Source organism: Ruditapes philippinarum, unplaced genomic scaffold (genome assembly GCF_026571515.1).
Source record: "Ruditapes philippinarum isolate M1 unplaced genomic scaffold, ASM2657151v2 ctg336_1_1_1_1, whole genome shotgun sequence".
Lineage (NCBI taxonomy): Eukaryota > Metazoa > Mollusca > Bivalvia > Venerida > Veneridae > Ruditapes > Ruditapes philippinarum.
This window is the reverse complement of record NW_026859998.1, coordinates 131,468-147,696: the sequence shown is the minus strand read 5'-3', so window position 1 is coordinate 147,696 and position 16,229 is coordinate 131,468. Positions and strand designations below refer to the sequence as shown.

The following is a 16,229-nucleotide window of genomic DNA, read 5'->3' as shown; positions in this document are numbered from 1 at the left end:
TTTTTTGAAACACAGTTCATACTTTGTTTTATCTTAAATGTCTTACTGTTACAAAATTGTATTTCATTTCCTTCTATTAGAGAAGGACATGTCTTACACCTACTCCTGTTGCATTTAGAAACTGTTGTTACAGTATTATTTGTCATGTCGAACTTTGAAGAGGTTAAGATGTTTTGAAGATTTTTTGCTTGTCTTTTACTGTTTATAATGCGCTTCTTTTCTAAAACACTGTTCATCCTTTCACTTTTTCGTTACACATTCTCACAAGATCGAATTGCCTGGGAAATATTGGTATTTTTGGGATTAAATGTTGTTACACATGGGATAACGTTGTACTTGTTGTTAGCTGTTATGTTTTCTTCAGTTTTGATGGGACCTTTCAATTTGGCTTTAGATATTCCGTATGTAATAATTTCATCTGGGTAATTCTGATTTTAAGTCTTGTAGTTAGTTCTGAGAGGCGCTTTTCTTGCAGTGTTTCTCCTCTTACTATAGTTATGATTCTTGACGCAAGGTTGAAAGGAATGTTTAACTTTGTATGTTTCGGATGACACGATTTAAAGTTGAGGTAGTTGTATGTGTCCGTCGGTTTACTGTAGATATCTGTTGTTATATGTGTTCCAGATTTCATAACTAATACATCTAAAAATGGCATGCTCGTTTCACTTTTATTCATCGTAAATTGAATACAGGGGTGTAAATTGTTTATTTCTCTTAATAAATCATCTGTGTTGATATTTTTTCCGACTATTAAAAAACAATCATCCAAAAATCTCTTCCAGTTCATTTTAATGTAGTTTGAAAAGTCGTTTCCGTGTATTGTTGATATTCTTTCGTAGAGTGTTTTCTCTAGATATCCAAGTACCAAAGTAGCATACGTTGGGGCGACTTTAGTACCCATAGCTGTTCCTTTATTCTGGATATAATATTTGCCGTCAAAATAAAATACGTTATTCTTTAGGATAAGTTGCAGTGATTTCAATATAAATTGGTGTTGGAATCTTGTATCTATTTTATCGGGAAAATTTTCTATCCAGTGTTGAATTGCCTGTAAGCCCAGATCATGTGGAATGTTTGTATACAAATTTACGACATCAAAGGTAACTAAAATGGAATCTTCTTCTACATTTTCCGGCAAGTAATTCAGGAAATCTAAGTCATCTCTAATGAAACTTGGAACTTGTCTGCATAATGGTTTTAATATGAGGTCTAAAAAGTGGCTAAGTCTCTGTGTAACACTGTTAGGTCCCCCTACAATAGGCCTAAACTTTAAATCATCTGGTGCAGAAACTTTAATGTATTCAGATTTATTATTATTAATTGCCTCTTCAATTTTCCTACTTTTGTGAATTTTAGGTAATCCATAAAAAAAGCTAGTTGAACTTTCAAAATTAGTCAAATATGTAGATTCCTCCTTTACCAATCCTTTACCGTGTTTATTTACAATATCATTTAATTCTTTCCGTGTCCTTAAATCTGCGTTTATATCTGTCTCTGAATAGTAACTTTCATCACTCAACATTTTCAAAATGTGATCTCTATAGTAGTTATTGTCCATACAAACTACAGCACCGCCTTTATCTGCTTCTTTTATGATTAATGATTTTTTTGATAATATACTTTTCAATGCTGATCTATCTTTCTTCATTAAATTAGAATGAACATCAGATTTATTTTCAAGTGGGATTTCCTTTAATGATTCAATAGCCTCTTCTAAAAAGATATCTTTACTTTTAGGAGGTTTCCATCCAGTTTTATTTCGTACTAAGGGTATATCGTTTCTATCATTATCTTTATCATCTTCATGGAAAAACTCACTAAGCCTTAATCTTCGGCAAAATTCTTTTATATCAGTTTGTAATTCTGTTTTATTTTCCATTGGAGTAGGAGTAAACTTAAGCCCCTTGCTAAGTAATTTTACTTCACTTTCTGATAATTCTATAGTGGAAGAAAGATTTATTACCTTTGGGTGTATTTCTGAGCTTTTAGTAGTATCTATGTTATTTAAAATAGATCCATGGTTTACATCACTTCCTTCCGAAACGTTTCTTCGCTGTTCACAAGTTTGTTTACATTTGCATTCCCTCCTCCATCTTTGACGAATGGAGTTAGTCCTAAAAAAGACTTTCTTGCATTTTTTCCAATATACGTTGTTCCATTTTCTGTATAAGGTCTTGATGGTAGATTTTGACGGTTATTGTATCGATATTGATATCCATTTGTTTCATTTCCTCTATTATAATGACCATATCCCCTTTGAGTGTTGTTTTTTCTTACATCATTGTAGCTATTAAATTGTTTATATCTTCTTTCGTGGGCCTTCACTGCTGAACTAGTATTTATTGATCTATTTGTGTTTTCAGGTCGGATGATTGTTGAAAATCTAGTTTGTTGAATTCTTTCATTTCTATTATTTCTTTCTTGCTTTTTTTCTTTTTTGTTTCTTTGCCTATCTTCTGTTAGAAATATATCGTTACCATACTTGATTTCATAATCATTTAACCAACCTTTTTTCTTTTCCCAAATATTCAATGACTTTTCTTCTTCATTCTTACATTCATTGGTCCACATTTGTTGAAGTTTTTCACATATTTCTCCATTTGACTTCTTTTTGAAGATAACGATCATCTCCTTGTCTATTTCATCAAATGTATCTTTGTATCTTTTTGCTTTATTTTTCATTATTTTGATTTCAGATTCGAACAATCGTACAGCTGTATCTCTTCTTATTTCTTTGTCATCTGCATGTTCATTTGCGATAAGCTTTGGTCGATATTTTCTTGGTAGAATAGGTATTGTCTTGCACTTCCAACTATCGTAGATATCTGCCGTGTTTTGAAATTTTATATTGTTCCAATATGCTTGTTTTCTTTCATTAAGTGAGGTTTTCCATAGTTTTATCATAGATTTTCTTATTTTCCAGGATTGACTACTAATACTTGTGTCATCTGGTGTGTCACATCTCACAGTAACTCAAATAAATGATGAATTCATACCAGATGACACAAGTATTAGTAGTCAATCCTGGAAAATAAGAAAATCTATGATAAAACTATGGAAAACCTCACTTAATGAAAGAAAACAAGCATATTGGAACAATATAAAATTTCAAAACACGGCAGATATCTACGATAGTTGGAAGTGCAAGACAATACCTATTCTACCAAGAAAATATCGACCAAAGCTTATCGCAAATGAACATGCAGATGACAAAGAAATAAGAAGAGATACAGCTGTACGATTGTTCGAATCTGAAATCAAAATAATGAAAAATAAAGCAAAAAGATACAAAGATACATTTGATGAAATAGACAAGGAGATGATCGTTATCTTCAAAAAGAAGTCAAATGGAGAAATATGTGAAAAACTTCAACAAATGTGGACCAATGAATGTAAGAATGAAGAAGAAAAGTCATTGAATATTTGGGAAAAGAAAAAAGGTTGGTTAAATGATTATGAAATCAAGTATGGTAACGATATATTTCTAACAGAAGATAGGCAAAGAAACAAAAAAGAAAAAAAGCAAGAAAGAAATAATAGAAATGAAAGAATTCAACAAACTAGATTTTCAACAATCATCCGACCTGAAAATACAAATAGATCAATAAATACTAGTTCAGCAGTGAAGGCCCACGAAAGAAGATATAAACAATTTAATAGCTACAATGATGGCAGAAGAAACAACACTCAGAGGGGATATGGTCATTATAATAGAGGAAATGAAACAAATGGATATCAATATCGATACAATAACCGTCAAAATCTACCATCAAGACCTTATACAGAAAATGGAACAACGTATATTGGAAAAAATGCAAGAAAGTCTTTTTTAGGACTAACTCCATTCGTCAAAGATGGAGGAGGGAATGCAAATGTAAACAAACTTGTGAACAGCGAAGAAACGTTTCGGAAGGAAGTGATGTAAACCAAGGATCTATTTTAAATAACATAGATACTACTAAAAGCTCAGAAATACACCCAAAGGTAATAAATCTTTCTTCCACTATAGAATTATCAGAAAGTGAAGTAAAATTACTTAGCAAGGGGCTTAAGTTTACTCCTACTCCAATGGAAAATAAAACAGAATTACAAACTGATATAAAAGAATTTTGTCGAAGATTAAGGCTTAGTGAGTTTTTCCATGAAGATGATAAAGATAATGATAGAAACGATATACCCTTAGTACGAAATAAAACTGGATGGAAACCTCCTAAAAGTAAAGATATCTTTTTAGAAGAGGCTATTGAATCATTAAAGGAAATCCCACTTGAAAATAAATCTGATGTTCATTCTAATTTAATGAAGAAAGATAGATCAGCATTGAAAAGTATATTATCAAAAAAATCATTAATCATAAAAGAAGCAGATAAAGGCGGTGCTGTAGTTTGTATGGACAATAACTACTATAGAGATCACATTTTGAAAATGTTGAGTGATGAAAGTTACTATTCAGAGACAGATATAAACGCAGATTTAAGGACACGGAAAGAATTAAATGATATTGTAAATAAACACGGTAAAGGATTGGTAAAGGAGGAATCTACATATTTGACTAATTTTGAAAGTTCAACCAGCTTTTTTTATGGATTACCTAAAATTCACAAAAGTAGGAAAATTGAAGAGGCAATTAATAATAATAAATCTGAATACATTAAAGTTTCTGCACCAGATGATTTAAAGTTTAGGCCTATTGTAGGGGGACCTAACAGTGTTACACAGAGACTTAGCCACTTTTTAGACCTCATATTAAAACCATTATGCAGACAAGTTCCAAGTTTCATTAGAGATGACTTAGATTTCCTGAATTACTTGCCGGAAAATGTAGAAGAAGATTCCATTTTAGTTACCTTTGATGTCGTAAATTTGTATACAAACATTCCACATGATCTGGGCTTACAGGCAATTCAACACTGGATAGAAAATTTTCCCGATAAAATAGATACAAGATTCCAACACCAATTTATATTGAAATCACTGCAACTTATCCTAAAGAATAACGTATTTTATTTTGACGGCAAATATTATATCCAGAATAAAGGAACAGCTATGGGTACTAAAGTCGCCCCAACGTATGCTACTTTGGTACTTGGATATCTAGAGAAAACATTCTACGAAAGAATATCAACAATACATGGAAACGACTTTTCAAACTACATTAAAATGAACTGGAAGAGATTTTTGGATGATTGTTTTTTAATAGTCGGGAAAAATATCAACACAGATGATTTATTAAGAGAAATAAACAATTTACACCCCTGTATTCAATTTACGATGAATAAAAGTGAAACGAGCATGCCATTTTTAGATGTATTAGTTATGAAATCTGGAACACATATAACAACAGATATCTACAGTAAACCGACGGACACATACAACTACCTCAACTTTAAATCGTGTCATCCGAAACATACAAAGTTAAACATTCCTTTCAACCTTGCGTCAAGAATCATAACTATAGTAAGAGGAGAAACACTGCAAGAAAAGCGCCTCTCAGAACTAACTACAAGACTTAAAAATCAGAATTACCCAGATGAAATTATTACATACGGAATATCTAAAGCCAAATTGAAAGGTCCCATCAAAACTGAAGAAAACATAACAGCTAACAACAAGTACAACGTTATCCCATGTGTAACAACATTTAATCCCAAAAATACCAATATTTCCCAAGCAATTCGATCTTGTGAGAATGTGTTACGAAAAAGTGAAAAGATGAACAGTGTTTTAGAAAAGAAGCGCATTATAAACAGTAAAAGACAAGCAAAAAATCTTCAAAACATCTTAACCTCTTCAAAGTTCGACATGAAAAATAATACTGTAACAACAGTTTCTAAATGCAACAGGAGTAGGTGTAAAACATGTCCTTCTCTAATAGAAGGAAATGAAATACAGTTTCGTAACAGTAAGACATTTAAGATAAAACAAAGTATGAACTGTGTTTCAAAAATTGTGATATATTCAATAATTTGTGACAACTGTAAACAGTTTTATATTGGCCAAACAAAAAATGAATTATGTAAACGTATGACTTTACATAGGCAACAAACACTGAAGAACTCAGAATGTTACAAGTAAATAAACATTTACATAATTGTTCAGGAGGTAAATTTAGCATTTTCCCTCTATATAAGATATTAATCGAAAGTGATAATTTTAGAGAAGAAAAAGAAAAACTTTTAATCAAGTTATTAAAACCACAGCTAAATGCTCATTGTTAAAAATCATTTAACAAGGTATATATATACAAGTACTTCATATTTATTACAATCTCTTCATTTTTAATTATGAAAGAAATGATTGCGATTTTATTCAGTCCAATTGTTCGTTTATTTAGCAATATTTATTAAGTAAAAATTGTTAATTACCATACAATTTGTGGCCATAAAATCATTAACTTGTGAATTTTATTACCTCCCTTTAATAAATGTCATTTATTCACTGCCAGATTGTACGGATTATGCTCAATGTCCGTATTCTCTATTTTTCAGTATAAATAACCATATTGTGTTTGCCGGGAAATACGTTATCATTTAACGTTCCCGCTTTTTTCATGACGTTACGTCATTTGTTTATATGTTTATTAAAGTTTCGGCTGAAGATATGCAAAGAAAGCATTGAAAGCGCTACCGATTTTACATATAGAGTTTGTTATTTCTTAAACATTATAATTTTATATATTTCAACACTGCACAAGGAACATTCATCACGTTTTAATATATATATATATATATATATATAGTATTCTAATTATAGTTTTTACAAACTCTAAAATCATAAGAAAGACTTTGTTTATTTTTCTGTTTTTAAAAATCGATTTTAACACAAGTTAAGTTATATCTTGTCAATAATAAATTGATCCACATTAACTTGTTTCCTGGATAACTAACCAATTATAACTAATTCCTCCACAATTGACTGATTACCAATTACTTCTGAATCTGTAGTGAAAGATGAATGACCATTAGACTCAATGTCCTGAGATCATCTGTCGAAAGAATTTGGAATGATGATAATTATAAATAAAAGACTAACCTGGTAGAAATATGGGTTAGGTTCAGATTCTCCAACACCATTGAAGTCTTCTACATTAATCAACTGGTAATCAAAAACAAACCCAGCGTTAGCTAGACGGTACTCTGGGTTAGTAACGGCATGAGGAAGATTTCCTAGTTTCTTGTATCTCCAGTTATACAAGCCAGCAATACTGTAAACATAAAATAAAATGAAAACATCTACAAGAGATTACACATGACTGTCTTGTTTATAAATGCCCAATGCATGATTTTTGCTGACCAATTTTTGTCATCACTGCCCTGAAATATGCTTCTGCATATGTTTTGGGTGAATTTTCATAATTTCTGGACATTAAATTATAGATGTTTTGGGTGAATTTTCATAATTTCTGGACATTAAATTATAAAGTACAAATTATTACTTTTCAATAATGTGTACCAACCATTGATCAACAGGAAAATATCAACGTAAAACGTTATCATTTCTATTGATGACAGCTCTATCATGCAACAATAAAATATTAAGAAATATACATATATATAAACATAATTGAGCCACGTCACGACAAAACCATCATAATGGGTTTGGGACTAGCATGGATCCAGACCAGCCTGCACATCCGCGCAGTCTGATCAGGATCCATGCTGTTTGCTATCAGTTTCTCTACTTGTTATAAGGTTTGTAAGCGAACAGCATGGATCCAGAAGACTGCGCGGATGCGCAGGCTGGTCTGAAGCCATGCTGGTCGCAAACCCATTATGTTGGTCTTGTTGTGACGCGGCTCAATTATAATAATAAACCCACCTTGCTCTGGCTCTTCCTTGAGCGTCTAAATCTACCGTGGGGACACCAAGTCTAACCAGTCTCGTGAATAATGACTGCTCCATGTTTGAGAACTTCTGGAATGCCATGTTCTTGATGACCGGTGGCAACTGGTGATGATCTCCGATCATTATCCAACGCTTTAAGCGATTGTTGTTAAACTCAGGATTCTAAAACATAAATCATTATGACAATCATTCTGACATATTGACATCATTAAAAGTATAGAATATAGCTACAGTGAACTTTAAGGGACTTTAATTTACTCATAATAACAACAAAGAGCAAATCTCTCTTCACTTCACACTATTCTTAAAAATCTATACTTTTGGATTCTGCACTAATAGAATAATGTGCTTACTGGTATCATAATAATCTCATACATTCAGACATTTCAGATAAAAAATATTATGTCAATTAGTATTCAAAACAATTTACCAAACATACCTGTAGTAAAAGAGGTATAAAGGTCTCAATTTCTAAAATCTGTGCTGCTTCCTCCATCATTATGTTGTCAAACTGAAATATTTCAAATATACACACACATGTATATATCTATTTGAATATGTTTCTATAATTATAATAATAGGTAAAAACAGTATGCTTGTAACTGATGAGAGAGTTTTATTACATGCTTTTCGGTGGTTTATAGAAATATATCAGTGATATAAAACTGAATTTCACTGTTTAAAACCGTGAAATTACCACTTTGATAATTTCACTATTTTGAATTTAAGCCCCTTAGGTTGTCTCAGTGACATACCAGCGTGCACAGTAATGGGTACCAACTTAATGACGTGACGTCCTACATGTTAATGACGTCACGTTGTAATATTATTTGGCGCGCTTTTCATTCAGTATTAGGTTAAATGTCTTTTTAAAACGTTTCTTTGCATATAATAAAAAGAAAATTTGTTTAGTTTAGTGTCAGATAGAAATATATTTCACCTTGTGAACACCAAAAGTTCATATTTCACTCGTGGCTGCATCACTCCTGAAATATACCTTTTGGTGCTCACTCGGTGAAATATATTCCGATCTTACACTGAACTTAACAAATATCCTCTATTTATTATAACTTAAAATTAATCACATGTTCAGTAAACTCACCGTAATTGCAAAATATTTAAAAGCTATGAAATAACAATGCATAACATAAGCAATATAGTCAATTATTCCATAAGTGTAAAGGGAATGATTTAGGGAAAAATAAGATATTAAAAGAAAGTGAGATCTCATTTTCAAAAATTTCAAATTTTTATTATCTGAAAGAAAAATATCAATATTTTTAATGAAAAAAAAAAAGTTTTCAGTTAAACTTGATTTTTGGCAAATATACTACCTTAAAACCGACATTGACAAGGTCACGACGTTTCAGTGCAGCATGGGTACAGGTCATAGCAATAATCTTAGCTTCCTTGATCAACAAGTAGTCCGCCCTGTCAGACCCACTACGTAGTAACTCAAATGCTCTGTATTCCTACATATAGAATGAAAATAAAAAATAATCCTTCATAGATTTTCTTACACTTACTAAATTGTTATACAAATTTCCTTCCCAATTTTAATAAGGTTTTTGAAGAAAACAAAAAGGTTAGGAGCTTTTGATAAGAAACAATACTGTTTAGAGCAACAGTTGCCTCCCCTTTTCCTACTTTTGCATTTATACTCACTGTTCAACAATTAGTACTGGGCACATTTCAATATTATGACCAGAATTTGACACCACCACAAAAAAAGTGGCAGGGAAATGTAATTGGAAGTAACTGACAAAAACACTCTTCAAAGACATCAGTTATTTCTAATTTCACATTTTTGTTATGTTAATTTGCGTACCTCAAGTTGAGTGAACATTTTCTTGACGTGTTTGAAACAACCCTCAGCTATATCCATATCTTCTGTATAATTTCTGCCTTTAAACAAAGGCTGAGGTGCGTTTTTGAAGAATTCAGTAAAGGGAAAGAACTCTCGGATCTTATCAGTTGTCTTTTCCTGAAATATTAAAGTGATGTAATTTTGTGAATTATTTGCTGATTTAAGGCAGATCAAATACTGATCTATAGTCACGGTTCACATTAAAAAGTATAACGATAAGATGGTGGAAAGGTTTCATTTACAACAAAGTTCTTTTAGATAATGTAACAGCTTTGACAAGCAGCAATTTTTGTAATGATAAGTATCTGCTTATTATATCTACTCCAAAACATTAAAATTGCAATAGTGCTGGCAAAAAATAAGGTAACAATTTTTGGAGGGTGAAGTGCCTTAGGTAATGAACTGTCCCCAAATTTTGAGGTTGAATTGTCAAAGGGGTGAAATGTCTGTCTACCACTGTTGCTGATGAAATCTTTATATTTTTATATAAAAGACCCCTTAATTTCAAAATTAAAGTAAATCATAAATATTCAACTCTACAAAGATAAAATAAATCATATTATTTATACAATCATCTTACTTTGAGTTTCCGGATTTTAGCCTGGAATTCTTCCCATCTTGCCAACACCTGGTATATATAAAAATACCCTGCTGTCTCACAGGTGTATGACACGTCACCTGGTACCTTCAGACTCTCCTGTAACCTAGCAACCTCCTGTAGAAGTTCGAGTCTCTGTGCCAGTACATAGTTGACACGACCATAGCGACTGTAATCTTTCTCCGTCTCGAGGGCTTCTTCTCCGTGACCAAGACGTAATAGATGACGTTCGGCTATATCCAATGCCATAATCTTCTCAAACAGTTGATTCAAAGCCTAGAATTAAGATACAAAAATATACACACTAATACTATATATGTATACCAATACAATGTAAACTACATCATTTGACCCCAGTGTAGATCATATTTTTTAAATTTGTTTCACTGTCATTATTTCATTAGCACTTTCCCAATGACTATATCAATATATTTTGTTTGTTTGTCTGATTTTAATGCTATTTTTTTTAACACTTTTTTGATCCTGCAGGACAACCTTACTTGATTTCCTGGGTCACTAATCAGTAATTAACATTTTCTCTGCAAGTGAATAAGTACAAATCCAACATTATATCTGAAATAGTGTTGAAAGACTTTGCCTTGTCTGAGGATCAAATCAGAACCCCTGATTTACAAACCTGTTGCTCTCCCTATAGAGCTGAGCAGGCAGACCATTACTGATAGCGTGCTTAATATTTGTATTTTGATACTGTAAACTCATAAACAAACAAATATATTATTCCCAAAAATTTCAGCAGGTTATGTCCATTTAACCATTTAAATGGAGAAAAGGTTAAATAATGTAAAGAGATGTATTTTATAATTACCTGGTTAGAGTGAGTAACAATAAGAGTTCTCTGGTCTGGAAAGTTATGGTAGATATTTGATATGATCTGTACGGCTACGTCAGTTTTCCCAGTACCAGGAGGTCCAACAACCATAGTGAGTCCAGGCTGCATACCGGACCTGATAGCCTCGATCTGGGTAGGTGTGAATCTTATACTATTCCTGTTATAATCATTCAATCATGAATAATTTGTTCTCATAAAAACTTTCTTATTCATTAAAGTATGTTACTGCTAAATATTTATGTGAAAAAAAGACGCTTCAGAATTATAGGCATTCATAATACAGTAATGTTCAGTCTCTTTGAGGAGACAAAATAATTGTTTAAATGATGGTATAATAAAGATGGTATAATGAAGATGGTATAAAATGATGGTAAAAAATGATGGTATAAATGATGGTAAAAAATGATGGTATAAATGATGGTATAAATGACGATATAAAATGATGGTATAAAATAGTGGTATAAAATGTAGGTATAAATACTAATAAAGAATGGTGGTATAAAATGATGGTATAAAATGACAATATAAAATGATGGTATAAAATAGTAGTATGTAAAGTTGGTATAAATGCTAGTAAAGAATGGTGGTATAAAATGATGGTATAAAATGACGATATAAAATGATGGTATAAAATAGTGGTATAAAATGTAGGTATAAATACTAATAAAGAATGGTGGTATAAAATGATGGTATAAAATGACAATATAAAATGATGGTATAAAATGACGATATAAAATGACGATATAAAATGACGATATAAAATGATGATATAAAATGATGGTATAAAATGATGATATAAAATGATGGTATAAATGATGATATAAAATGATGGTATAAATGATGGTATAAAATGACGATATAAAATGACGATATAAAATGATGATATAAAATGATGATATAAAATGATGATATAAAATGATTGTATAAAATGAGGTTATAAATGATGGTATAAAATGATGATATAAAATGATGTTATAAATGATAGTATAAAATGATGGTATAAATGATGGTATAAATGATGGTATAAAATGATGGTATAAAATGTTCATACTTTTTAGGCTGACTGTAAGAGTAAGGTCCTCTATTTGGTATAATATGAGGTTGTACAACTATTTTCTGTACAGGAACTGGGGCATCTTCCCCTTCCTTTCTCTTTCCAGTCTGTGACTCCTCTTCCATAAAAGTTAACCTGAAATATTTAAATCATATACAATTTTGATAAAGATTTCACAGTACAATAACATTCTAAGAGACTTATATTCGCAATGGAGATAAGATCAAATATTCCTGTGTCTTATTCCGCAGTAAGTGTCACAGAATCTAGGTTTTATTTAATAAAATACAGGATTTATTCATTATCTATAACTGTGCTTTCTTTAAACATGAAAGCCCAACTTTTATTTAGAAAGTTAAATAAATAAATAAACTTATATTTTATAAGCGAAAAAAGTCAAACTTATTTTTTGTCAGCAAAACCTGCTTTATGTTCAAAGCAAAAAACAAACAAAAAAAACCCCAAGGTAAATGTATTTGATAATGCTAAAAACAATTTATTTTGTAACCAAAAGCATCTAAATTTCAATTTTGTTTAAAAAATTAATCAAACTAACAAACAAAATTATTCTATTAAAACACAAAAGAGTAATTGGAAAATAAAAACAGTAATATAACTCACCTAAATGGAGGTTGTGCCTTGGCAGCATCAGATTCTAATTCTATCTTGTAACCAGGGAAACTATATAACAGATGTTCCACTGACAGGAATGTATCGTTCCAATCTAAACTGTTTATCTTATTCTCCATCCTGTAAACAAATGAGCCGTGTCATGACAAAACCAATATAGTGTGTTTGCAACCAGCATGGATCCAGACTAGCCTGCGCATACGCGCAGTCTGAACAGGATCCATGCTGTTCGCTTAAAAACCCTATTACAAGTAGGGAAACTGATAGCGAACAGCATGGATCCTGACCAGACTGTGCGGCTGGTCTGGATCCATGCTGGTCGCAAACGCACTATGTTGGTTTTGTCATGGCGTGGCTTAAATAGTATTTATACATAACTAACAAAAAATGTAAGCTGATCTTGGTTAGGATCAATTTTTTTTTCTTTGAGTAATGTAATAAATACAATGTCAATTCAAATACAAAGCTGTGATGAGCAAGTCAAGTGCTTTATATTGACTTGCCAATAGGTGGGTAGGCGGGTATACAAAAACGGTGTCTTTGGATTAATATAAAAGGGTTAGTATTCAGGAGTAAAAACAAGGGATTTAACTCACTACAGTGTTGGAGCAGTACCTCTTGACACCTCTTGACCTCGCTGATTTTTAATTCATTATCGTATATAAATCTGTTTGAACAGATAAATTAGACGTCTTAAATGCATTTTGGTGGGGGGGGGGGGAGTATATATCAGACTACAGTATTTAGTGTGGTGTTCAACACTTTTTTAGTTTCACTCAAAACAAGTCCTTTGTTTATTTTCTATTTTGGGGCTGGAGGAAGTATGATCCAATGGTAAATAAAAACAGACTGACTTACTGTCTGTAATGAGCTGAATCTGGACTGCCATATCCTAGGATTAAATCATGTAACCAGTCTGGCACGACACAGTCTGTATTCATCAGGTCCCGTATAGTCTCCAGTACCGCCTTGAAGTTGTTCTCTTTAGGTTTCCTCCTCATGATTATATTGAATGTTTCATAAACATCCTAGAGAGAATGTTACAATTTTTTTTCATTCCATGAAACATTGATTGACAACATGCAACAAAAAGAAATTAATTTACAGCTGTGATGGGTCTGTAGGTGATAATCAATCCACTAAATGAGTAATGGTCCCAAAGTCACTTTCAAGCCAGTCTCCGACATGTAATGATGTCTTTAAGACACTTATTGATAAATGTTATAATATTTCAATAACACAGACCTGTTTCAGAGGTTTTTGAGAGCCCCTCTGAAGTTCAGACAGAGTTGCTTCCCATTTTTGTAGAATCAAATTGCAAATTCCTTTTTCTCTCAATACATGTTAAACGTTTTTTCTTTCTTTTACGTTTTAGAAAAACAGTAAGTTTCAATAAAACAATCAAGCTATCTATTCCTAAAAATCCCCACTTACAATCTATAGTTAGCTTGTTTTGATGATGTTAAATATGATATCACACTTGACCACAGAACTAAAATTACATTGTTGCCACGGTAACAAACATAGAAACAAAAACAAACCTCAGTTCCATCTTCTGTAGCTACCATATCTTGTTGATATTGGTTAGGATCTAACCATACACGAAATGTACGTGTATCACCAGTTAATTCTGGTTTTGGCTCTGGACCTGAATACAGTAAAACTTTAATATTATTTCACAAAATGTTTGTTTGTTTGATTGAATTTTACATCACACCGACATAGTATAGGTCATACGGCGACGTTCCAGCTTTACTGGTGGAGGAAGACCTCAGGTGCCCTTCCGTGCATTACTTCAGGCACAAACGGGCACATGAGTAGAACCACCGATGTTCCGTAAGCTAGCTGGATAGCTTCCTCATATAAAAGAATCCAAAGTCCCTGTTGGGATTCAAACCCACAGCGGTGAGGGGCAAGTGCTTTGAAGTCAATGACCTTAACCACTCGGCCAAGGATTCCCCTATTTCACTAAATGTTATTAACATTTAGAACTATACTGTTTAATACTCATACAATATTTGTTTATGTCAAATAGTTATAAGAACTGGATTACAACATATTACAAGGTTTTTAAAAATCAAAACAAAGAAATAAGTATAATTTAACAAAATTCTTAAATATATAAGATACAGATTATTTTCTCCTAGACAATTTCTCATTAATCAAAAAGCCTTGCACAGGAAAAAAAACAGGTATCATTTCCTCAAGTGACAGCAGATTTTATTTGTGCTTAAAAGATTATTTTTTGTACTTATGTATGATAACAAATATATATACATGTATTTACCTTCTTCTATTACTTTGCCCTCAGCATCAAGCATTCCCTCTATTTCACAGCCTCGAACATACATGAGGCCAACTTGAGGTATGAAAGGTGCTTTTATATCATATTTGTGGCCTATATTGTGAGGAGGTTGCACAGAAATCAAAAATGCAACATCATGTTTCCTCAAACCTGAAAATACATGACGAACAGTGTAAGGGTCATTATGACTTTAGTCATGTTCTATGGTAAATTTAAGGAGCATTTACAAAATGTCTACTAATTAGGATTTTTAACAGGATTTGTTAAGTCAATATTGTTCACTCTCTATTATTTCCTTACAGATTCTTTTTCAGGGATTTTTTTCATAATCAGTTTAGAATGACAGCAATGAGACAATATTTGATACCCTGAGAATCAGTATATTTGTAAATAGTACCTGTAACAAGTCTTTATGTGATCCAACTAATACAATGAGAAATATATACCAAAATTTTACTACAAAAATTTACTACTGTGTCTGCATATATTGGTAATGGAAAAAATACAGTCAGATAAATTTCTTCCCCCTATTTATTTTAACCATTTGTAAAATTGTGTTTGTCTCCTGATTTCTTAATTTTACTTGCAAACCTAATACATCTGATGATTCACTTGAAAATCTAAAATAATATTGCCCTTTTATTTGCATAATACCTTTTTTGCATCACCTTTCACAATCACAAAATATCACAATAACATAATAATGTACGACCTTACCTTCCCATTCATTTTTGATGCTTTGTACAACACTAAGAGTAACTGTAACATCTGCCCTCACTTGAGCTGGGTGACTCTCACCGACCCTTGGCTTGGCTACCTGAAATAATTTAATCTCTATGAAAAACTTGTATCTTAGCATTTACATGGAAAAGGGGGGTGGGGAATGGCAAAAATGAGTAATGTTACAAAAAATAATGTATTACTTATGTTACCTTGGGATCATTACAGATCTCAAAATATTGACTGGATACATTGACTTACTACAAGCAACCTGGTTATTATCCTCACATGAAAGAATTCAAAGAATGCAACCAATAGAGATTAAGAGCGTGTACCCAAAAAAGGGTCACTGACCTTGCTC

The 16,229-nt window shown here is 31.9% G+C and overlaps 1 protein-coding gene across 1 annotated transcript in view; it reads right to left on the bottom strand.

Annotated features, from left to right (window-relative positions):
- LOC132758574 (RNA helicase aquarius-like) overlaps window positions 1–16,229 on the bottom strand; it is a 37,594-nt gene that overhangs the window by 5,730 nt on the left and 15,635 nt on the right. Inside the window, exons 17-29 of the mRNA XM_060750250.1 lie at window positions 15,866–15,965; window positions 15,131–15,298; window positions 14,385–14,491; window positions 13,702–13,871; window positions 12,835–12,963; window positions 12,211–12,348; window positions 11,136–11,316; window positions 10,292–10,585; window positions 9,673–9,828; window positions 9,179–9,316; window positions 8,284–8,355; window positions 7,819–8,006; window positions 7,033–7,204 (exon numbers count right to left, since the gene is read on the bottom strand). Of these exons, the coding sequence (XP_060606233.1) occupies window positions 7,033–7,204; window positions 7,819–8,006; window positions 8,284–8,355; window positions 9,179–9,316; window positions 9,673–9,828; window positions 10,292–10,585; window positions 11,136–11,316; window positions 12,211–12,348; window positions 12,835–12,963; window positions 13,702–13,871; window positions 14,385–14,491; window positions 15,131–15,298; window positions 15,866–15,965 (2,013 nt within the window). The remainder of the gene's footprint in view (window positions 1–7,032; window positions 7,205–7,818; window positions 8,007–8,283; window positions 8,356–9,178; window positions 9,317–9,672; window positions 9,829–10,291; window positions 10,586–11,135; window positions 11,317–12,210; window positions 12,349–12,834; window positions 12,964–13,701; window positions 13,872–14,384; window positions 14,492–15,130; window positions 15,299–15,865; window positions 15,966–16,229) is intronic.